We start from the raw sequence: 24,046 nt of genomic DNA, 5'->3' as shown, positions 1-24,046 counted from the left end.
CAGCACTTTGGGAGGCCGAGGCGGGCGGATCACAACGTCAGCGTTCGAGATCAGCCTGGCCAACATGGTGAAACCCCATCTCTACTAAAGATACAAAAAATTAGCCAGGCGTGTTGGTGCATGCCTGTAATCCCAGCTACTTGGGAGGCTGAGGCAGGAGAAGTGCTTGAACCCAGGAGGTGGAGGTTTCAGTGGGCCGAAATTGCGCCATTACACTCCAGCCTGGGAGTGACTCCATCCCCAAAAAAGAAAGAAAGAAAAACAGCTAAAAGCAAAATAGCTAAGTGCAGTATAAATTAACATTTTAAAAGCTTTCTTAAATAGTAAGTCACAAAAATGCTAACTCATATCAAAGAAAAACAAATATAGCCATATTAAAATTAAAAGTCTGATTTATCCCAGGATGCAAGGGTGGTAATAAACCACATTAATAGAATGAAGGAAAAAAAAGATCATCTCCACTGATACAGAAAAAGCATTTGACAGATTCAACACCGCTTCAGAACAGTGGTTCCCTAGGGTGGAAGGAGGCGGGAGGATAGGACAGAGAAGGAGCCCATGAGCAGCTCTAAGTTATGATGATGACTCTCGTTTTCTTGCTGGGGGGGGATCATGGATGCTGACTATTATAACTGGATGGACAGAGAGACAGGATGGATAGATGGATACATAAAACGGAACCAGGATCAAGCACAGACTAGTAATGAGAGTGAATTACTCATTACAATCATATCTAGTCCAATTCTAGGTACTTGAGGTCCAAAAGAAAAAGCAATTTTAAGAGCTTAACTAAAGAAACAAACTGCAGATTCAGAATTCTAAAATGCGTTGGATTATAGCTATAAAGTATAATGGTACTTTAAGTAGAATACATCAAGTTTTAATCCTTTAGGGGTATCCTAAGGAAACGGAAATACATCTTTCAACCTTAATCAGAATGTTAAAATAAAAAAGTTTGAGCTAGCTCACCTCTTCTTGAATATACTGTAATAAGAAGGGAGATGCTCTTAAATTGTCAACAGGAATATTGAAGAAGCCCTGAATTTCCTTCTGGTGTAAATCCATAGTAATAAGATGAGTTAGACCTTTGAAAATAAAGCAGACACAAGCAATAAATAGTTTTGTTTTTGTTTTTTTTTAAGATGGGATCCCATTCTGTCACCCAGGCTGGAGTGCAGTGGCATGACCATAGCTAACTGCAGCCTTGAACTCGTAGGCTGAAGCAATCCTCTCACTTCAGCCTTGAAATTAGTTGGGAATACAGGTGCATGCCACCACGCCTAGATAATTCTGTAATTTTACTAGAGAAGGGGTTTCATCATATTGGCCAGGTTGGTCTCAAACTCCTGACCTCAAGTAATCCTCCTGCCTCAGCCTCCCAAAGTGCTGGGAATACAGGCATAAGCCACTGCACCCAGCCTATAAATAGTTTAAAAACAAGTTGCACTGTATGAAATAGGTACTACATAAAATACTATACACAATAAGTTACTATTAAAAAATTGCTCTCCAGCCGGGCACTGTGGCTTACGCCTGTAATCCCAACACTTTGGGAGGGTGAGGCGGGCGGATCACAAAGTCAGGAGTTCAACACCAGCCTGACCAATATGATGAAACCCCATCTTTACTAAAAATACAAAAATTAGCTGGGCGTGTTGGCGTGCGCCTGTAGTCCCAGCTACTTGGGAGGCTGAGGCAGAAGAATCGCTTGAATCCAGGAGGCAGAGGTTGCAGTGAGCCAAGATCTTGCCACTGCACTCCAGCCTGGGTGACAGAGCAAGACTCTGTCTCAAAAAAAAAAAAAAAAAAAAAAAAATTGCTCTCATGGCCAGACACAGTGGCTCACGCCTATAATTCCAGCACTTTGAAGGCCAAGGCTGACAAACTGCTTAAGCTCAGGAGTTTGAGATCAGCCTGGGGAACATGGCAAAACCCCGTCTCTACAAAACAAAAATTAGCCAGGCATGGTGGCGCACATCTGTAGTCCCAGATACTCAGGAGGCTAAGGTGGGAGAATCGCTTCAGTGCAGAAGGTCAAGGCTGCAAGTGAGCTGAGATTGAGCCACTGCATTCCAGTCTGGGTGACAGAGTGAGATCTTGCCTCAAAAAAATAAAAAATAAGGCCGGACACAGTGGCTCACACCTGTAATCCCAGCACTTTGGGAGGCCGAGGTGGGTGGATCACCTGAGGTCAGGAGTTGGAGACCAGCCTGGCCAACATGGTGAAACCTCATCTCTACTAAAAACACAAAAATTAGCCAGGCATGGTGGCACGTGCCCATAATCCCAGCTACTTGGGAGGCTGAGGTAGGAGAATTCGCTTGAACCTGGGGGGACGGAGGTTGCAGTGAGCCGAGATCGCACCACTTCACTCCAGCCTGGGTGAAAGGGGGAGACTTGGTTTCAAAAAAAAAAAGACAAAATTGCTCTACCATCAAAAAAACTTGTATTTTTCAAAAAAAAATTTTTTGTTTTTAGTACTGTGAGATGCCTCATTTTCACATCAATTTAAAGTCTTGGCCAGGTGCGATGGCTCACAGCTGTAATCCCAGCACTTTGGGAGGCTGAGGCAGGCGGATCACCTGAGGTCAGGAGTTCGAGACCAGCCTGGCCAACACGGTGAAACCCCGTCTCTACTAAAAATACAAAAATTAGCCAAGTGTGGTGGCATGTGCCTGTAATCTCAGCTACTAGGGAGGCTGAGGCAGGAGAATCACTTGAACCCAGGAGGTGGAGGTTGCAGTGAGCTGAGATCATGCCACTGCACTCCAGCCTGGGCGACAGAGTGAGACTCCATCTCAAAAAAATAAATAAATAAAAAATAGTCATAACATAGCAAAGATAATAATACAGAAGAGTCTTTAAAAATTATATCAGAGCAGATCATATCTTCTTGAAGTTTAACAGGCATGGCAAAGCCCAATCTTAAGATAACAAGTCAGCTGGGTGTGGTGGCTCATACCTGTAAACCCAGCACTTTGGGAGGCCGAGGCAGGAGTATCACTTGAGCCCAGGTGTTTGAAAACGGCCTTGGCAACATGGTGAGACTCTATTTCTACTAAAAATACAAAAAACTAGTCAGGTATGGTGATGCATGCCTGTAGTCCCTAGTTACTCTGGAAGCTAAGGTAGGAGGATCACTTGAACCCAGGAGGTCACGGCTACCTCCTGGTAGCGAGCAGTGATCATATCACTGCACCCCAGCCCGGGCAACAGAACTGAGACCTGCGGGGAAAAAAAAGATATCAAGACAAACTGCACCAGCCTGGAAATTGGAGAAAACAGAAAACCTTCACCACCTTTGTAACGATCACCAGAAAAGTGTAAGGAAAATTCAGTATGAAAAATTGTTTAAAGCATTACTTGCCCGAAAGAACAGGAAAGTAAGTCTGGAGGCCCATCAAGCAAGGCTGGTAGAGAAGATGGGCCCTTTCCTGAAGATTCAGAAGGCAAGCCTGCTCCCCTCACCAGCTGCCTGTCATAGTGTTTACAATGGGGTAGGCTCCTGAGGTTGCTTCGGGTTGGGTTTTTAATCTTTTTTTTTTTTTTGAGATGGAGTTTTGCTCTTGTTGCCCAGGCTGGAGTGCAATGGCACGATCTTGGCTCACCGCAACCTCCGCCTCCCGGGTTCAAGCAATTCTCCTGCCTCAGACTCCTGAGTAGCTGGGATTATAGGCATGTGTCATCACACCCGGCTAATTTTGTATTGTTAGTAGAGACGGGGTTTTTCCATGTTGGTCAGGCTGCTCTCGAACTCCCAACCTCAGGTGATCTGCCCACCTTGGCCTCCCAAAGTGCTGGGATTACAGGTGTGAGCCACCGCACCCTGCCTAGTTTTTAAATGTTTTACGTTTGCCTTTATTGAAAAACTATCTTAGAAAGTTTATTCTGGGCTGGGCACGGTGGCTCACGCCTGTAATCCCAACACTTTGGGAGGCTGAGGAAGGTGGATCACCTGAGGTCAAGAGTTCAAGACCAGCATGGCCAACATGGTGAAGCCTCGTCTCTACTAAAAATACAAAAATTAGCCAGGCGTGGTGGCGGGTGCCAGTAATCCCAGATACTCGGGAGGCTGAGGCAGGTGAATCGCTTGAACCCAGGAAGTGGAGGTTGCAGTGAGCCGAGATCGTGCTACTGCACTCCAGCCTGGATGACAGAGTGAGACTGACTCAAAAATAAAAAATAAAAAAAGTAATAATTAGTTGGGCATGGTGGTGTGTGCCTGCAATCCCAGCTACTCTGGGGGCTGAGGCAGGAGAACTGCTTGAACCCGGGTGATGGAGGTTGCAGTGAGCCAAGATCACGCCACTGCACTCCAGACTGGGCAATGGAGCAAGACTCCATCTCAAAAAACAAACAAACAAAAAGAAGGTTTATTCTACAATAAGTACCTGTCTTAAAATGCAGTGATATGGGGACTTTTTTCTATTCACTCTGTGCAAATGCTCCGTGATACATACCTTCTAAAATCATATACATTCAGGCTGGGTATGGTGGCTCGTGTCTGTAATCCCAGAATTTTAGGAGCCCAAGGCAGGTGGATCACTTGAGGTCAGGAGTTCGAGACCAGCCTGGCCAACATGGCAAAACCCCATCTCTACTAAAAATACAAAAATTAGCCAAGTGTGGTGGCAGGCACCTGTAGTCCCAGCTACTAGAGAAGCTAAGGTACAAGAATTACTTGAACCCAGGAGACAGCGGTTGCAGTGAGCCGAGGTGCCACGAAGGCAATCCAGCCTGGGCAACAGAGCAAGACTCTGTCTCAAAAAAAAATAAATACAATAGAATAAAAATTAAAATAAAAAATAAAATCATAGGCCGGGTGCAGTGGCTCATGCCTGTAATCCCAGCACTTTGGGAGTCTGAGGCGGGCAGATTCCTGAGGTCGGGAGTTTGAGACCAGCCTGACCAACATGGAGAAACCCTGCCTCTACTAAAAATACAAAATTAGCCAGGCGTGGTGGCACATGCCTGTAATCCCAGCTACTTGGGAGGCTGAGGCAGGAGAATCGCTTGAACCGGGGAGGTGGAGGTTGCGGTAAGCCAAGATCATGCCATTGCACTCCAGCCTGGGCAACAGGAGCAAAACTCCATCTCAAAATAAATAAATAAATAAATAAATAAATAAATAAATAAATAAAATCATATACATTTATACAAGCGCGCACACACACAAACACAAATATATCGACACACATACCCAATAACAACTATGAAGGTTATTTAGAAACACAGGAAAAATACTTAGGTTGTTACCTGAAAATGCCTGACACAGAAGAGTATGTATCTTTTCCAATATATGCCTATCTAGGCAGGCACGGTGGTATATGCCCATAGTTCCAACTACTCAGGAGGATCACTTGAGCCCAGGAGTTCAAAGATCATTACACATAGCTTCCCAAAGCACTGGGATTGCAGGCGTGAACCGCTGCGCCCAGCCATTACTTTGATATTTCTAAGGTAAAAATAAAACTCCAGCAGGGTATGGTGGTTCATAACCATAATCTCAGCACTCTGGGAGACCGGAGCAGAAACATCCCTTGAGGCCAGCAGTTCAAAACCAGCCTGAACAACATAGTAAGACCCAGTATCTACAAAAAATTTAAAAATTAGCAGGCAGGGTGGTATGTGCCTATAGTCCTAGCTACTTGGGAGGCTCTGGTAGACTGCTTGACCATAGGAGTTCAAGTTGCAGTGAGCTATGATCACGCCACTACACTCCAGCCTAGGTGACAGGACAAGACTCTGTCTTAAAAAAGAGAGAATAAATAAATAAAACTCCCAGGCCCCCAATTAATTGTGAAACATCTGCCATTCTTACCAGCTTTGCACATCATGGAAGCCAGCAATTTAGAGACAATGGAGCCTCTTTTTCTCATCTTGCACTGCTTGCTGTAAGGAAAGTAGGGTATCACACCGATGATGCTTTTGGCACAAGAGGTCTTACATGCATACACCATGATCAGGAGCTCCATGATGGTGGTGTTCACATCCCTGTAACAAAGACACAGCAAATCTCATCAAGGGATCTACAACACAGTATTCCCTGTTTCAAAAAGTGTCAGCAGTGTGTTCTCATGCCTTTATACAACCTAAGGTGCAAGGCAGAAAAAAAACCAACCAATAAATTCCTCTTTTCTCAGGCCTCCATAAGATCCCCCACCATCTGCTCTCAACTGACCACCTTACTTAAGTACTCTCAGAGGAGCATGTCCACAAGCTCCCACTATGTCCATCTGTGCCCCAGGAGTCGGCCTGCCCTCAGTCATCAGTCAGAGGAAATTTCCATGCCAGTGGCCCTAAAATTAATCCCTCCAAGTGGCACACCCATGTGAGGAATTCTCTCTCCTCTCCTGCCTCTACCACTGACTACCCATCGGCCACAAACATTCTGTTACTTCCATTAATACGACTCATAACCACTCTCCCCTCTGCTCCCCTCTGCTGTACATCTTAAGAGAGTTGTCTACACTATCTCCAATTTATCTACTCTCATTCTCTCCCAAATAGTCCAGTGAAGCTTTGTTTTCATAAAGGTCATCAGTGGCCTCCACGCGGCCATGTCCACAGTCACTTGGCTTCCAGAATGCCCCTCTCCGGTGTCCTCCTCCCACCCTTGGTTTCTTTTGCTGGTTCCTCTTCTCCCCAGCCTCACGTCCCAGGACTTGCTCATGTGTCCTCTCTTTCAGTTTCCTCTCGTCCTTTGGGCTTCTCATCTAATTTCACAGCTTCATAGATGGTGGCAACTCTCAAATTTACAACTCCAGTCCAAACTTGAGGATCCGCCCCTCCCCTCCTGCCTGGCCACACCTGACCCTGTTCAGTCCTCCCACAGGCAGCTCACACCACTAAGGGGCTTGCTCTAGGCGTTCCCACTGCCTGCAATGCTTTTCTCCCCACCTAGTCACCTGACTCTCCCTCACCTTCTCTAGTCTCTGTTCAAATGTCACCTCCACGATGAGGCCTACCCTGTCTGCCTCTCTCTGCCCTCTCACCACTATCATCTCACCATGCTGTCTTATTTTTTTCCAAACCATTCATCACCTTCTAGATAATCTATTTCTTTATTATGCTCACTTTATATCTTCCTCCACTGGAATATAAACTCCACAAGGACAAGGATCTTTCTCTGTTTTAATCATGGAGGCATCTCGCATCCGTGTAACTAACTGTAATTCACGTGTTGTAGACATTCAAAATAAGCATTTGTTAATGAAAGAAGGAGTGAATGGAAACACAGAATATTCAGGTGAGTAGGTTCTCTGTCACTATCCAACAAGTTTGACATCTGATGAGTTGAAAGAGACTTTCACTCTGTTAATTAACTTAGGAAAAAAAAAAGATTTTCAGAAAAGTATTCTATGGGAAGGATAAGAGTGGAGGAACAAGGCTTTCCATTACTGAACTCAGATAAGGAGAGTCTTGCTTGAAATACAGGAAAACTTCAGTTAATGGATGGAATTTTCTTAATTTTAAATTTCTCTTTTATTTTTAGTGCTACCACTAATCTGTAGTAAAATGAAGTATAAGATGTATCTGACAACACTAAATCATTTTTTTGTTTGTTTTTGAGACAGAGTTTTGCTCTTGTTGCCCAGGCTGGAGTGCAATGGCACGATCTCAGCTCACTGCAACCTCCGCCTCCCAGGCTCAAGCAATTCTCCTGTCTCAGCCTCACGAGTAGCTGGGATCACAGGCATGCACCACCATGCCCGGCTAATTTTGCATTTTTAGCAGAGAGAGGGTGTTTCTCCATGTTGGTCAGGCTGGTCTTGAACTCCCAACCTCAGGTGATCTGCACACCTGTGGCCTCCCAAAGTGGTGGGATTACAGGTTTTTTTTTTTTGTTTTTTTTTTTTGTTTTTGAGACAGAGTCTCACTCTATCACCCAGCCTGGAGTACAGTGGCACAATCTCGGCTCACTGCACCCTTGTCTCCTGGGTTCAAGCGATTCTCATGCCTTAGCCTCCCAAGTAGCTGGAATTAGAAGCGCGTATCACCACGCCTAATTTTTGTATTTTCAGTAGAGACAGGGTTTCACCATGTTGACCAGGCTGGTCTTGAACTCCCATGTTGACCAGGCTGGTCTTGAACTCGCGATCTGCCCGCCTTGGCCTCCCAAAGCTCTGGGATTATAGGTGTAAGCCACCTCGCCCAGCCTTTTTTTTTTTTTTTCTTACTTTGAGATGGAGCCTTGTTCTGTTACCCAGGCTGGAACCCAGTGGCATGATCTCAGCTCACTACAACCTCTGCCTCCTGGGTTCAAGCAATTCTCGTGCCTCAGCCACCTGAGTAGCTGGGACTACAGGCGCTCATGACCATGCCCAGCTAATTTTTTGTATTTTTAGTAGAGACAGGGTTTCACCGTGTTGGCCTGGCTGGTCTCAAACTCCTGGCCTCAACTGATATGCCCATCTCGACCTCCCAAAGTGCTAGGATTACAGGCATGAGCCACCACATCTGGACCTCAACACTAAATGTTATTTCATGGTATTTCACAAAGAAGACCATGACGTCCAGACTCTGGAACATGGACAAGACTGAGAACCCGAGTTAACACAAGCTTATGTCAGGTATGGAACAATGCAAAATGAGACACGGAGAGAAAATGAAAGGGGTGCTGAGTGGTTCTGATTAGAGGAATATGAAACTGACAAAAGACAGGGGCACAGGATAAGTATTGAAATGTACAAAAATAAAGAACCAGAAGGACTTGAAAATGAGAAGGATCAGCAGTTACCCTTCTGAAGTCCTAAATTCTAAGTCTGGGGGTGCCCTCAATGCCTACCCATCCCCTTGGGTAATCCACACAACCTCTGTGCATTTATCCAATGGAATCACACTTGTCTGTAAGGAGACAAAAGTACCACAGACACAGAAACCAAGGAGCCAGAAGCCGTGTAAGTTGTTCCATGCCCGCCCCTTCCCTACCCCGATGCTGGAGGTAAAGGGTTAAGATGTGGGCACAGGTGAGTCCTCTACTTCCACCCTAGTTTGGTGGCAGACCTGGGAAAGAGGACAGTTGGCAGGGGCAGTTGGCGCTCCACACCCCCACCTCCAGCTCTGCTGAGAATCCTGGGTGTCACAGCAGAAGGTGAAGCCAGGGCACAATGGCAAAGGCCCTCCACACCCTTCCTCCTTCAGAGCACACCCATTTGCCAGGGCTATAGGATGCAAGGACAGGTCTCCCCTGCCACTCCTCTTCCCAGGAGAGATGGGGGTTTTGTGACTTCATCCCAATAAACCAAAGACCAGGAGAGAAAATGTTCAAAATTTAGGTGAAAAAATGTGTGTTCCAAGACTAAAGTCTCCCAAAATGTCCTTCTTCTTCCCTTTCGTTGGTATTATACATGTATATACACAAATTAAGCATGCAGCAACTTTCAGACTCTCTAAGCTAAAAAATAATGCACTAGACAAACTGATTTCTAGACATTAAAAATTGTTCTGAGCAAAGAACTTCATACACAACAGCATTTAGGGACATTTGTGGACAAACACACAATGGAAAGTGGGGCTTTAAGGCCAGGTGTGATAGGCTCACCTTCTATATTGCTGGAATCTCAGCAATATAGGAGGTCGAAGCAGGAGGATCACTTGAGGCCAAAAGTTTGAGACCAGCTGGGCAATATAGTGAGACCTCCATCTCTTAAAAAAATGAAAAAATGAGGTGAGCATGCTGGTGCATGCCTGTAGTCCCAGCTACTTGGGAGGCTGAGGGAGGAGGATAGTTTGAGCCCAGGAGTTTGAGGTTGTAGTGAGGTATGATCTCACCACTGCACTCCAGCCTGGACAACAGAGCAAGACCCTACCTCTAAGAAAAAAGAAAAAGAAAAAAAAAAAAAAGTAGGGCTCCAGGTGATCACCCTCCCTTCCCGAGTGCGAGACAGCCTTACTGCACTGAATCTTCTATACCCAGCTTAAACATATGTGACCAAACAATTTCCAGAACACAGGTGTGTCAAAGGTCACACCAGACAGGAATACATATTTCTTCAGTACAGTCTTTTATCCTCTCAGCTAATTTATGTAATAAAACAGTAAATAATGATCACTTTTATATGCAATAAAAGCTTAAAGAACCCCAACTAAGAAAGCTCTCCTCCCCTAGCCTCTGTTTCTTTTGGGGAGAAGAGAGAACTAGAAATGCTTCCCTGCAAGTTTTACAAAATTCTGGCTGTTAATTGTTAGGAAACTTAATGTATACTATTATCATTAACAGCCTCTACTCCAGGCCGGGCGCAGTGGCTCACGCCTGTAATCCCAGCACTTTGGGAGGCTGAGGCAGGCGGATCACCTGAGGTCGGGAGTTCGAGACCAGCCTGACCAACATGGAGAAACCCTGTCTCTACTAGAAACACAAAATTAGCCAGGCGTGGTGACACATGCCTGTAATCCCAGCTACTCAGGAGGCTGAGGCAGAATTGCTTGAACCTGGGAAGCAGAGCTTGCGGTAAGCTGAGGTTGCGGTAAGCTGAGATCGTGCCATTGCACTCCAGCCTGGGCAACAAGAGTGAAACTCTGTCTCAAAAAAAAAAAAAAAAAAAAAAGAGCCTCTACTCTAATACTTGGTTATTTCCACCCATTAAGAACACTGAGTGGCTGGACACAGTGGCTCATACCTGTAATCCCACCACTTTGGGAGGCCGAGGCGGGCAGATTGCCTGAGGTCAGGAGTTCAAGACCAGTCTGGCCAACATGGTGAAACCCCGTCTCTACTAAAAATACAAAAATTAGCCAGGCGTGGTGGCGCCAACGTAGTACCAGCTACTCGGGAGGCTGAGGCAAGAGAATCACTTGAACATGGGAGGAAGTGGTTACCGTGAGCTGAGATTGCACCACTGCATTCCAGCCTGGGTGAAGGAGTGGGACTTTGTCTCAAAAAAAAAAGAAAGAAGGAAAAACACTGAAAGAACATGTAAAAGTCAGCAGTTATGTCAGAAAACTTAGTTTTCTAAATTCTAAATTGGTAAGACATACTAATTTTAAGACTATTATAACTCTTCTTGGCTAGCCATCTATCATCATTTTAAACACTCATGCCTAAACTGAAACCCAGAAAGCAACACTTCTGCTGGATACTCACTTTGAAACGGTTTGGATGATGAAAACATCTTTTCCCCTCACAGACTCTTGAATTTGTACTCTTGTTTCTGGCAGGAAAAGGAAAAAGAAGAGAGGGAAAGACATATAGTTCAAATTTTTCAAAATACACAAAAAAATCTGTATCATTCCCTAATGTAATAAAATATGGCAACTCAAACTGTTATAAGACTCAGTAGGCTTTAGATGTTACAAGGGATAATACACATACTGCCATTAATCACTTTTTAAAACACAGCTTTAAGAGGGAATTACATTTCTGACTTGAAATAAGTAAATGTATAATTGTCACCCCTTATATACACAAACAGTGAGTGCTGTACCACTCCGAGCATGGTATCTTTTTTTTTTTTGAGATGGAGTCTTGCTCTGTCGCCCAGACTGGAATGCAGTGGTGCGATCTTGGCTCACTGCAAGCTCTGCCTCCCGCGTTCACGCCATTCTCCTGCCTCAGCCTCCTGAGTGGCTGGAACTACAGACGCCCGCCACCACGCCCAGCTAATTGTTTTGTATTTTTTTAGTAGAGACGGGGTTTCACCATGATAGCCAGGATGGTCTCGATCTCCCGACCTCGTGATCCGCCCGCCTCGGCCTCCCAAAGTGCTGGGATTACAGGCGTAAGCCACCACGCCCAGCCTGAGCATAGTTTCTTTATAGAAAATTATAGGCCGGGCGCAGTGGCTCATGCCTGTAATCCCAGCACTTTGGGAGGCCAAGGCACGCAAATCACCTGAGGTTAGGAGTTCAAGACCAGCCTGACCAACATAGAGAAACCCCATCTCTACTAAAAATACAAAATTAGCCAGGCGTGGTGGCGCATGCCTATAATCCTAGCTACTCAGGAGGCTGAGGCAGGAGAATCGCTTGAACCCGGGAGGTGGAGGTTGCGGTGAGCCAAGATTGTGCCATTGCACTCCAGCCTGGGCAACAAGAGTGAAACTCCGTCTCAAAAAAAAAAAAAAATAAATAAATAAAAAAGAAAATTATATACTCATTCAATCAGCATCAATTGAGAATGTATTAGGTACAAAACATTGTATGTTGTGAGAAACAAAGATAAATAAGACCTAATATCCCTACTCTCAAAATATGTGTGATCAGTCATAAAGAAACAATTAGACAAATCCATAATGGGACATTCTACAAGACAACCTCTTCAACAAGTCACTGTCACAGGAAGAAAAAGGAAGAGGTGAGGGGATTGTTCTAAAATAGAAGAGACTAAAGAGATATTTTTTTAAAAAAATCCCTTGAACTAAGAATCCTGGTTTGGGGTGGAGGTACTGTAAAAAACAACTATAAAAGACCCTTTAGGCTGGGCACGGTGGCTCACACCTGTAATGCCAGCACTTTGGGAGGCCCAGGCAGGCGGATAATCTGAGGTTAGGTGTTTAAGGCTAGCCTGGCCAACACGGTGAAACCTCGTCTCCACTAAAAATACAAACATTAGCTGGGCTTGGTGGCACACACCTATAATCCCAGCTACTCAGGAGGCTGAGGCAGGAGAACTGCTTGAACCTGGGAGGCAGAGGTTGCAGTAAGCCAAGATCACACCACTGCACTCCAGCCTGGGTGACAAAGCCAGATTCCATCTCAAAAAAAAAATAATAATAAAAGACCCTTTAGGACAATTAGGGAAATGTGAATATAGGCCATATATTAGATGATTAAAGAATCGTTGTTGGGCCGGGTGCGGTGTCTCACACCTGTAATCCCAGCACTTTGGGAGGCCAAGGCGGGCAGATCACTTGAGGCCACAGAAAAAAAAAGAATTGTCCTTAATTATTAAGTTAATTTTCTTTTCCTTTTTTTTTTTTTTTCTTTTGAGACAAGGTCTTGCTCTGTTGCCCGGGCTGGAGTGCAGTGGCGTGATCCCAGGACACTGCAACTTCCACCTCCCGGACTCAAGTGATCTTCCTGCCTCAGCCTCCCAAGTAGCTAGGATTACAGGTGTGCGCCATCAACCCTGGCTAATTTCTTTATCTTTGGTAAAGATGAAGTTTTGCCATGTTGCCCAGGTTGGTCTCGAACTTCTGGTCTCAAGTGATCCACCCACATTGACCCCCATAAAGTGCTGGGATTACAGGTGTAAGCCACCATGCCCTGCCTGTAGTTAATTTCTTTAAATGTGATAATGGTTTTATTTATTTAGGTGAAAGTAATTATTCCTAGAGGATGCATGGTCAAGTATTCAAGGATTAAGTGTCTGCAACTTACATTTTTTTTTCTTTTTTTGGGACACATCTCGCCCTGTTGCCTAGGCTGCAGTACAGTGGTACAAATATGGCTCACTGCAGTCTTGACCTCCCAGGCTCAAGAGATCCACCCACCTCAGCATCCCAACATGCTGGGATTACAAGTGTGAGCCATCGCACCCGGCCTGCAATTTAATTTCAAATGGTTCGCCACATACATATTCATATGGCAAAATGTTAACTGTTCAAGCTAGGTGGTAGTTCACTGTACTATTCTTTCAACTTTTTTATATGTTTGAACATTTTCATTAAAAATGTAGGAAAATAGTTTGGGAGGCTGAGGTGGACGGATCATTTGAGGTCAGAAGTTCGAGACCAACCTGGCCAATATGGTGAAAGCCCGTCTCCACCAACAACACAAAAAATTAGCCGGGTGTGGTGGCACACACCTGTAAGCCCACGTATTTGGGAGGCTGAGGCAGGAGAATCGCTTGAACTTGAGAGGCGGATGTTGCAGTGAGCCAAGATTGCGCCACTGCACTCAAGCCGGGGCAATGGAGCGAGACTCTGTCTCAAAAAAAAAAAGTAGCAAAATGGGAACAGATTGTGAGGAAAAGTAGAAAAAAAAATGTTGGAAAAAACAGAATACAAGTTTACAAAAGAATGTGGTATGATATTAAGAAAATGAGCTTTACCAGCCTGGGCAACATGGCAAAGCCCCGTATCAAAAAAAAAAAAAAATAAATAAATAATTATGGCTGTCTGTGTGTGTGTGGCTCACACCTGTAATCCCAGCACTTTGGGAGGCTGAAGCACGAGAATCACTCGAACCTGGGAGGCGGAGGTGGCAGTGAGCCGAGATTGCCCCACTGCACTCCAGCCTGGGTGACAGAGCAAGACTCCATATTAAAAAAAAAAAAAAAAAATAGCCTGGCAGCACGGTGCCCACCTGTAGTACCAGCTACTGGGGAGGCTAAGGTGGGAGGAGCACATGAGCATAGAAGGCAGAGGCAGCAGTGAGCCCTGATCATGCCACTACACTCCAGCCTGAGTGACACAGAAAGACCCTGTCTCAAAAAAAAAAAAAAAAGAAAAGAAAATGAGCTTCAGAGTCAGGGAGATGTGGATTCAAACTGGACCTCGTACCTAACATCAATCCCTGAACTCCTGAACTCAGTTTTTCAGTATCTGGTAACAGTAACAAATCCACAAATATTACTTCCTTCCTTCCCAGTAAACCCCAAGTATTTTCCCTCCTTTTATTCAGAAACCTGGAGAGTGGACCAGTCTCCTGGAGTCTTATGCCACTGCTTCTCCCTTTCACCTTCCCTCCTAGACTCCAGACAAAGAACATCATTCAATTCCCTCTAGGGGAAGAATCTTCTCCAAACTCTCCTTGCAGACTTTAATTATACTTTTTCCCTACTGACGCCACACAGAGATCTTGGGAGACAGGAAAGAGGCAGTAATGGAGATAAACATGGGAACAGCAAAACTTGTGCCTTTTTATCAAAGCCTCCTGTAGGCTTTATAATATGTAAATATTTGATAAAATCCTGTAGGGGGGCCAGGCCTGGTGGCTCACACCTGTAATCCTAGCACTTTTGGAGGCTGAAATGGGAGAACTGCTTTTGCCCAGAGTTTGAGATGAGCCTGGGCAACATGAGACCCTCGCTCTACCAAAAAAAAAAAAAAAAAAAATTTTTTTTAAATCTTCTAGTGGAAAAGGAACAGGAATAAGTATATATTGAGCACCTACTGTGTGCCAAAAACTGGTAGGCACATAAGTTATCCCACTTAATCCTCAAAACAGCCCTAATTTACAGTTTATTTATAGTTTAGAAAGGTTAAATAACTTGTCAAGGATAAGGTGTGTAACTCTCAAGCTCATGCAAGCTGTCCATTGCTCCTGCTAAAATAATTTCTTTTTTTTTTTTTTCCCTGAGACAAAGTCTCGCTCTTGTCCCCGCCGCCAGGCTGGACTGCAATGGCACAATCTTGGCTCACTACAACCTCCACCTCCCGGGTTCAAGCGATTCTCCTGCCTCAGCCTTCCAAGGAGCTGGGATTATAGGCACTTGCCACCACGCCCGGCTAATTTTTGTATTTTTAGTACAGATGGGGTTTCACCATGTTGGCCAGGCTGGTCTACGAACTCCTGACCTCAGGTGATCCGCCCGCCTCGGCCTCCCAAAGTGCTGGGATTACAGGTGTGAGCCACCACGCCTGGCCTAAAATAATTTCAAATATCCACCATTGCTAAAGAAATTACAAAGATCACTTTCTATTTATTTATTTTTGAGACAGGGTCTCACTCTGTCACCCAGGCTGGAGTGCAGTGGTATGATCACGCCTCACTGCAGCCTCCACCTCCTGGGCTCAAGCTATCCTTCCACCTCAGCCTCCCTAGTAGCTGGGACTACAAGTGCAAACCACCACTCCCGGCTAATTTTTGTATTTTTAGTAGAGACAGGGTTTTGCCATGTTGCCCAGGCTGGTCTCAATTCCTGAGCTCAAGGAATCTGCCTGCCCTCAGCCTCCCAAAGTGCTGGGATTAGATGCGTGAGCCACCACACCTGGCCCTACAAAAGTTAAATAACACTTTTTTTTACAACTTGGGAGAATTATGTAATGACATATATCAATTAGCAAAAAGCATTTAACAATATTTTATGAAGTCTAACCCAAGGCAGCTTAGGTGCAAATAAAGACTAACTAACTAAAACTGCGGTCACACAGGATTCACTCATCCTGTCTAAGGTGACAGGATTTACTCATCCTGCCTAAGGTGACATAAATTTAAGCAACAGTTGAGCTCACGCTCATTCAGTTGACCAGCTGGTTCAAATATGCCTGCAGCTTTTACTGAATGAAGTCTCAGAACTGGGGTTCAAGCCCCAGAAATGACTTGCACCAGGGTCACATATCTAGCTAGTATTAGTGAGAGCTAAAAAACCACTCTGTTTTACCTTGCCTGCCTGACTTCCTGCTAATGGAAATGTACAACTGAATCAAATCGTTTCAATAGTAAAGGATGAAGGACTGAGCCAATATGCCACATTTCACAAAAAGGTCAATGTTCCACATGCCCAAGATAGCTCACCTCTGTTAGGTTCCTGGTAAACCTGCACTTTGCCCATCTCCACCCCCAGCCGCCTAGAGAAGAGAAAAGGGGAAAAAGCTGAAAAAGTAATAAAAGAAACCCAGTATCTTTACTATTTAAGGAGACTCGTAAATCGGTAAGAGTAAAATAAAATAAAGTTATTCTTCTTATAAAATTTAAAGTCAACGTTAAATTGTTACGTCAATCCATTACCTAGCCCCTCACCCCAACCCCATGTCTCCCCAGGAAGGACTATGCAGTCCCGCTCTGCCTGCCTCACCAGCCATCTTCCTTGGACACTCTACTCCAGCCCACGTTCCTGAGACACAGCAAGAACTCCTCCTGCATGCCGCAGAGGCTTGGAATCTGCTGTCCCCTCTGCTTGGGGGGCTCCGCCTCCAGACGTTCACTTGGTGGCTCCTTCAGGTTTCTCAACTCACATACCATCCCCTCAGTTTAAAGGCACTTCAGCACACATGCTACAGCAGAACAACCTGCCCCATCATTACTTTCACACAGTTTTCTTCATAGCATTGATCATCATCTGAAATTACCTTGTTTGTTTTGTTGACTTGATTTCTGTTTGGCTCCCATACTAAAATATAAATTTCATAAAAAGGATGGATCTTGACTCACTGATAATCCCCAACATCTAGATCGAGGTCTAGTACACAGTAGTAGGGGTACAATATTTGTTTAAAAAATATCTAAAATTATACTAAACTATAAGCTATTTCATATAATATACATGTTAATGTTCTCTTTTTTTTTTGTTTGTTTTTTTTTGAGACAGAGTCTCGCTCTGTTGCCCAGGCTGGAGTGCAGTGGTGCAATCTCAGCTCACTGCAACCCTCCTGCGTTCAAGCGATTCTCCTGTCTCAGACTCCCAAGTAGCTGGGACTACAGGCGCCCGCCACCACGCCCAGCTAATTTTTTGTATTTTTAGTAGACGCGGGGTTTCACCGTGTTAACCAGGATGGTCTTGATCTCCTGACCTCGTGATACACCCGCCTTGGCCCCCCAAAGTGCTGGGATTACAGGCGTGAGCCACCGCGCCCGGCCCCAGTGTGCTTTATACTCAAATAATTTTATATATATATAGCACCTAACACAATCCCTGGCACTTATAAGGCACTCAATAAATGTCTGCTGAAAGAATATGTAGGGAGATGGGATAGTTTACAAAAAGAATAGCCCTTAATATATACAGATGAGACATACCACATGAACATCTTGCATGATGAAAAAAAAGATACACACATAATTATAAAATATCTGCTTTCAAGTTTAACAATAACTGCTAATCTGATTATCAAATTTAAAGCATCACATAATGAATATAGATTTTAATGGTACAATCATAACTTACTCTGCAATTTTCTTTGAGAGCTCCATACATGATGAATTCGAGTTTGCTGAAAACAACACCAGACCACCTTTGGTTATGTTCATCTTGGTTTCTAATTCAGGTGGCGTCACACAAAACATCAAAACCTTCTTGGTTTTCCAATTTTCAGAGCCTAGAAGGATATAATACTTATTAAAAACTGCCATATGATATGAAATATACCTGAATGGATTTTTTAAAAGGAAATGACTTCAGCTGAAGGAAATTAGTTTCCATCCTAATAGTATCTTTAAAATATTAGATATATATGGACAAACAGAAAGTTCACTTGGATTTCAGGGTCCTAAATTTATGGAAATACATTATCACATGATGTTCACAACCACTAAGAAGAAATGATAAACTTACAAGAAAGGCGGAGCTGAAGAGCTCAGTGTTTTACTGATTGCTGCTTAAAGTCAATTATGGACAACCTCCTTTTATTCTCTGACAACAAAATTCCTCCTGGATTAACACACAGAAAAATGGCAGAGCCATTAGTGAGAATAAGGACTGATTAATCCTTAAACAAAGAATAAATGACCCATCTATACCCAGCTTTTCCTATAATCCTTGTTTACCATAAAACCTTTCCCGGCCTTTCAGCTGCCCTGTGTCATGTCTAAAACTGACCTCTCAACTTCATTTTCCTCAAGTGGAACACGGGCTGACTAGATAATCACCTTGAAAGACACTTAAGTGACCACCCAAATGAGAGGCAGTGGGCCCAAAATAAAAAGGTCCCTGGCTTAGAAGTCATCAGTGCTGGCTGGATGTGGTGGCTCACGCCTGTAATCCTAACACTTTGGGAAGCCAAGGTAGGTGGATCACGAGATCAAGAGATCGAGACCATCCTGGCCAACATGGTGAAACCCCCTCTCTACTAAAAATACAAAAAAACAGCTGGGCGTGGTGGCACATGCCTGTAGTCCCAGCTAGTCAGGAGGCTGAGGTAGGAGAATGACGTGAACCTGAGAGGCAGAGGTTGCAGTGAGCTGAGATCGTGCCACTGCACTCCAGCCTGGCGCCACAGCAAGACTCCATCTCAAAAAAAAAAAAAAAGTCGTCATCAGTACTGAGTGTTCTCATCATGTAATGGAGATGCTAGATGGGAGGAACAGCAACAATCCAGCAGGCTGTGGGCAGGGGGGCCCTTTCTCAGCAAGCCCACTGCATTTCCACAGTTGTATGTTCACCTGGGACCTCTGGGAAGGCTGGTGGAGATCATCAATGAGCTGAAACTAAGCTAATCTTTCTCATTATCCTCAAATTTTAATTATACAAGTAAAACACGAACACATCCTCCCTATAAAAACCTGAAACATGGCTGGGCGCGGCGGCTCACACCTGTAATCCCAGAACTTTGGGAGGCCAAGGCAGGCGGATCACAAGGTCAGGAGTTCAAGACCAGCCTGGCCAAAAGGGTGAAATCCGTCTCTACTAAAAATACAAAAATGAGCTGGGCGTGGTGGCGGGTGCCTATAGTCCCAGCTACTCTAGGGGCTGAGGCTTAAGAATCACTTGAACTCAGGAGGCAGAGGTTGCAGTGAGCTGAGATTGCACCACTGCACTCCAGCCTGGGCAACAGAGCGAGACTCCGTCTCAAAAAAAAAAACAACCTGAAACATGATAGTTAAGGATAAAGTCACCAGCCTCGATCCCAGGTCCTCCCCAGAAGTGAGGGTTCTTATCAGTTTGGTAGAGACAACATCAGACCTTTTCTATGCATTTATACATGTGACCTCCATAAAAATGATAATCCTAGCACTTTGGGAGGCCAAGGCGGGCAGATCACCTGAGGCCAGGAGTTCGAGACCAGCCTGACCAACATGGTGAAACCCCATCTCTACTAAAAATACAAAAAATAAAAAATAAAAATAAGCCAGGCATAGTGGTACATGCCTGTAATCCCAGCTACTCACGAGGCTGAGGCAGGAGAATCGCTTAAACCCAGGAGGCAGAAGTTGCAGTGAGCTGAGATCGCGACATTGCACTCCAACCTGGGCAATGAGAGCAAAACGCCATCTAAAAAATTTAAAAAAAAAAAAAAAAAAAGGCCACACAGTGGCTTACGCCTGTAATCCCAGCACTTTGGGAGGCCGAGGTGGGTGGATCACCCTGAGGTCAGTGGTTCGAGACCAGCCTGGCCAACATGGCAAAACCCTGTCTCCACTAAAAATACAAAAAATTAGCCGGGTGTGGTGGCGCGCGCCTATAGTCCCAGCTGCTTGGGAGGCTGAAGCAGGAGAATTGCTTGAAACTGGGAGGCAGAGATTGCAGTGAGCTGACATCACGCCACTGCATTCCAGCGTGGGTGGACAGAGTGAGACTCTGTCTCAAAAAAAAAAAATTAATTAAAAAAAATACATATCTACGTGTGTGTGTGTGTGTGTGTGTGTGTGTATAAAATGTTTCAAACACAAAAAGATGTAATTGTGCAATTGTATCTATAATTTGCTTTTTCACTAACCAGTCTATTTTGGCAATCTGGGTTAGAAGATACAGACTTGGCCAGGCATAGTGGCTCATGTATCCCCAGCACTTTGGGAGGCCAAGGCCAGAGGATCGCTTGAGCCCAAGAGTTTGCAACCAGCCTGGGTAATGTGGTGAGACATTACTGCCTCTACAAAAAATTTTAAAATTAGCCAAGCATGGTAGTGCATGCCTATTATCTCACCTACTTGGGAGGCTGAAGTGGCAGTATGACTTGAGCCCTGGAGGACAAAGCTGCAGACAGCTATGTTCACACCACTGCACTCCAGCCTGGGGCACAGACTGAGACCCAGTATCCAAAACAAACAAACAACAACAACAACAACAACAAAAAACACAAGAAGATATTACAATAGAGACCTATTTTGCAAAGTCCCACTAGCACTTCCTGCACAGGCATTCCAGCTGGCACAACCCAGGAATCTGCAATGGGAAATATGGCAGACTACTATGCAATTTACCTTAAATTTACCTATGACTTATAAACAGAAATGTATACACAACTAACCAAAGCCCTAAAGTGACCAAGGGGGACAGTGGCATCTATACCATGGAAGTGGCTTTAGGGCAGAGATCAGCAAATTACAGCCTACAGGCCAAATCAGGTCCCTTGAAAGCCTATTTCTGTAATACAGGCAGTAACACAGCCACACTCATTTGTTTACAAATTGTCTCTAGATAACAACAATAGCACCGAGTATGCCCCACAAAGCCTGAAATATTTATTATCTAGTCCTTTACAGAAAAAGTTTGCTAAGGCCTTTTATAGGACAATGTAGCATCTGCAAAGGCTACTAGCAGAGTGGCTGGTATAAATGAAAGAAATTGGCCGGGAGCGGTGGCTCACACCTGTAATCCCAGCACTTTGGGAGGCCGAGGCGGGCGGATCATGAGGTCAGGAGATCGAGACCATCGTGGGTAACACGGTGAAACCCCGTCTCTACTAAAAAATACAAAAAATTAGCCGGGCATGGTGGCGGGTGCCTGTAGTCCCAGCTAATCGGGAGGCTGAGGCAGGAGAATGGCATGAACCTGGGAGGCAGAGCTTGCAGTGAGCCAAGATCGCGCCACTGCACTCCAGCCTGGGCGACAGAGCAAGACTCCGTTTCAAATAAAGTAAAGAAAAGAAAGGAAAGAAAGGAAAGAAAGAAAGAAAGAATACGTTTAATCATCAACATTCTGGAAGGGATCTTAAATACTTCTAAAGCCATCTCTCAACCAATAAACATGTGTGTTTAAGAACAAAAGGTATGGCCAGGCACAGCAACTCACACCGCTAATCCCAGCACTTTGTGAGGCCAAGGTGGGCTGACTGCTTGAGCCCAAGAGTTTGAGACCAGCCTCGGCTACATAGTGAGACCTAGTCTCTACAAAAAAATCAAAAAATGAGGTGGGAGGATCACTTGAGCCCAGGTGGTCAGGGCTGCAATGAGCCATGATTGCACCACTTCACTGCACTCCTGCCTGGACGATGGGAGTGTGACCTCGTCTCAAAAAAAAAAAAAAAAATAAATAAATAAATAAAAATAAATAAATAAAAAATTTCCGGGTGCGGTCGCTCATGCCTGTAATCCCAGCACTTTGGGAGGCGAGGCGGGCGGATCACGAGGTCAGGAGATCGAGACCATCCTGGCTAACACAGTGAAGCCCCGTCTCTACTAAAAATACAAAAAATTAGGTGGGCGTGGTGGTGGGCGCCTGTAGTCCCAGCTACTCGGGAGGCTGAGGCAGGAAAATGGCGTGAACCTGGGAGGCGAAGTGGGCAGTGAGCTGAGATCATGCCACTGCACTCCAGCCTGGGAGACAGAGCGAGACTCTGTCTCAAAAAAAAATAAAAATAAAAATAAAATAAATAATAGGGTGTTACAGGTCCAGGAAAAGAAACAAAAACAAACTAATTTTCCTGCAGTTGTAAATACAGGATTTGGAGTCAAACTCATGTTTGCATCTTGAAATACTTCCCCTAAACTCACAGTGAGGACTTGCATAAGTTATCTAATACTCAAAATCTCTTAGCTTCAGTTCTGCCATCCACACAACTGTGAAAACTGACCCCACAGGTGACTGTAAAATTTCTGCAAGGCACTTAACACAGTGCCCTGCATATCGGACATGCTACCTATGAACTGACTTCTAATATCTTGATTATCTACCATATAAGTACAGTAACAGCCATGGGGGGAGGGGCATTTTTTTTTTTACACTCCCTAACCTTCAAATAAGAAGCTCCTTAAAGTACAGCAGGATTCCTGATAGGAGTTGGAACACTTAGAATGAAAGTATTTTAGAGGTAGGAAGAGATCTTAGAGGTAGTTCAGCCCATCCTTCCTAAATCTTTTGTTCAAAGCCCACCTGTAGGAATCCTGCCAAGGAACCACTCAACAGAAGCTTGAACAGCCCCAGGGTCTGATGACCACATCCGCTGAGGGCCCATCATTCCAAATTCTTCCTTAGAACATGCTGCGGCCAGGCGCAGTGGCTCACGCCTATAATCCCAGCAAATTGGGAGAGCGAGGCAGGCGGATTACCTGAGGTCAGAAGTTCAAGACCAGTCTGGCCAACATGGTGAATCCTCATTTCTACTAAAAATGCAAAAATTAGCTAGGCCTGGTGGCACACGCCTGTAGTCCCAGCTACTCAGGAGGCTGAGGCAGGTGAATCGCTTGAACCCGGGAGGCAGAGGTTGCAGTGAGTAGAGACTACACCACTGCACACCAGACTGGGTGACAGAGCAAGACTCCGTCTCAAAACAAACAAACAAAGAACATGCTGAGATTCCTCTTCCTGCAGCTTCTGCCCACTGGTTCTTGTCCTCTCCTTAGAGATTTATGGGAAACATCAAATTCCTTTTCCACAGGACTGCCTCCAAACTATTTCAAGATAGCTCTCCTGCCTTTGTATATTTTTTCCAGGATATTTCCTGAAGTCTTTCCTTATCTCTCATGGTTTAAAATGGCCTGCAACACCGTGCATGTGGTCTCTGATGTTCTAGGCTTCAGATATAGGCTTCTATATAGAATCCTAACCTAAGACCACCCTCAAAATGACATGGTGGAGTGGACTGGGGAGCATCCACTTGGAAATGACTATCAACATAGTCATGTTTTGTGACTATTCACTTCACAAGTTATTCAAACAAAAGGGCTGTTTCTTTTTCTTTTTTCTTCTTTTCTTTTTTTTTTAAGATGGAGTTTCACTCTTGTTGCCCAGGCTGGAGTGCAATGGCGCGATTTCGGCTCACTACGACCTCCGCCTCCCTGGTTCAAGCGATTCTCCTGCCTCAGCCTCCTGAGTAGCTGGGATTACAGGCATGCGCCACCATACCCGTCTAATTTTGTATTTTTAGTAGAGACAGGGTTTCTCCATGTTGGTCAGGCTGGTCTCAAACTCCCAAGCTCAGGTGATCCACCCGCCTCAGCCTCCTAAAGTGCTGGGATTACAGGCATGAGCCACTGCACCCGGCCATCATGCCTGTTTGTAGTTTTAGTTCTCCTTTCTCCTGTTGGTAATTAAGGCTGTGTTCTTTACCAAGCAAGCTTCAAGAAAAGAGTTATAAAGACTATCCTTAAAAACATGATAATCATCGAGATGGGGCTGGCAGGAGGCTTGTTAGCACAAGGTTTTAGTGTGAAATGAGAACACTCCCTTACTTTCCCCATGAGCTATAACTGCTTTATGTTTATTCTAAATTTACTCTGGAATGTGTGAGAATTATTTATAACATATATGAAAACACACTGTTTTCAGAGAATCTTAGCACCTTTT

General features: G+C 44.7%; 1 protein-coding gene across 13 annotated transcripts in view; it reads right to left on the bottom strand.

The window, feature by feature from the left end:
* PRPSAP2 (phosphoribosyl pyrophosphate synthetase associated protein 2) overlaps nt 1–24,046 on the bottom strand; it is a 76,452-nt gene that overhangs the window by 47,792 nt on the left and 4,614 nt on the right. For 5 of the 13 annotated variants that reach the window (XM_054458428.2, XM_054458427.2, XM_054458421.2 and 2 more), the window contains 6 exons: nt 18,158–18,253; nt 17,771–17,921; nt 16,402–16,454; nt 11,087–11,153; nt 5,822–5,994; nt 970–1,085 (listed from right to left, as the gene is read on the bottom strand). In XM_054458428.2, coding sequence (XP_054314403.1) covers nt 970–1,085; nt 5,822–5,994; nt 11,087–11,153; nt 16,402–16,454; nt 17,771–17,889 — 528 coding nt within the window. In that variant the 5' untranslated portion in view covers nt 17,890–17,921; nt 18,158–18,253. Of the gene's footprint in view, nt 1–969; nt 1,086–5,821; nt 5,995–11,086; nt 11,154–16,401; nt 16,480–17,770; nt 17,922–18,157; nt 18,254–20,465; nt 20,564–21,130; nt 21,220–24,046 lie in introns of those variants that run through there. The other 8 variants (XM_063656198.1, XM_054458418.2, XM_054458422.2 and 5 more) reach the window with 6 other exon arrangements.

Source organism: Pongo pygmaeus, chromosome 19 (genome assembly GCF_028885625.2).
Source record: "Pongo pygmaeus isolate AG05252 chromosome 19, NHGRI_mPonPyg2-v2.0_pri, whole genome shotgun sequence".
In the NCBI taxonomy this organism is placed as follows: domain Eukaryota; kingdom Metazoa; phylum Chordata; class Mammalia; order Primates; family Hominidae; genus Pongo; species Pongo pygmaeus.
Note: the sequence above shows the minus strand (reverse complement) of the source record. Positions and strands in the feature narration are given on the sequence as shown.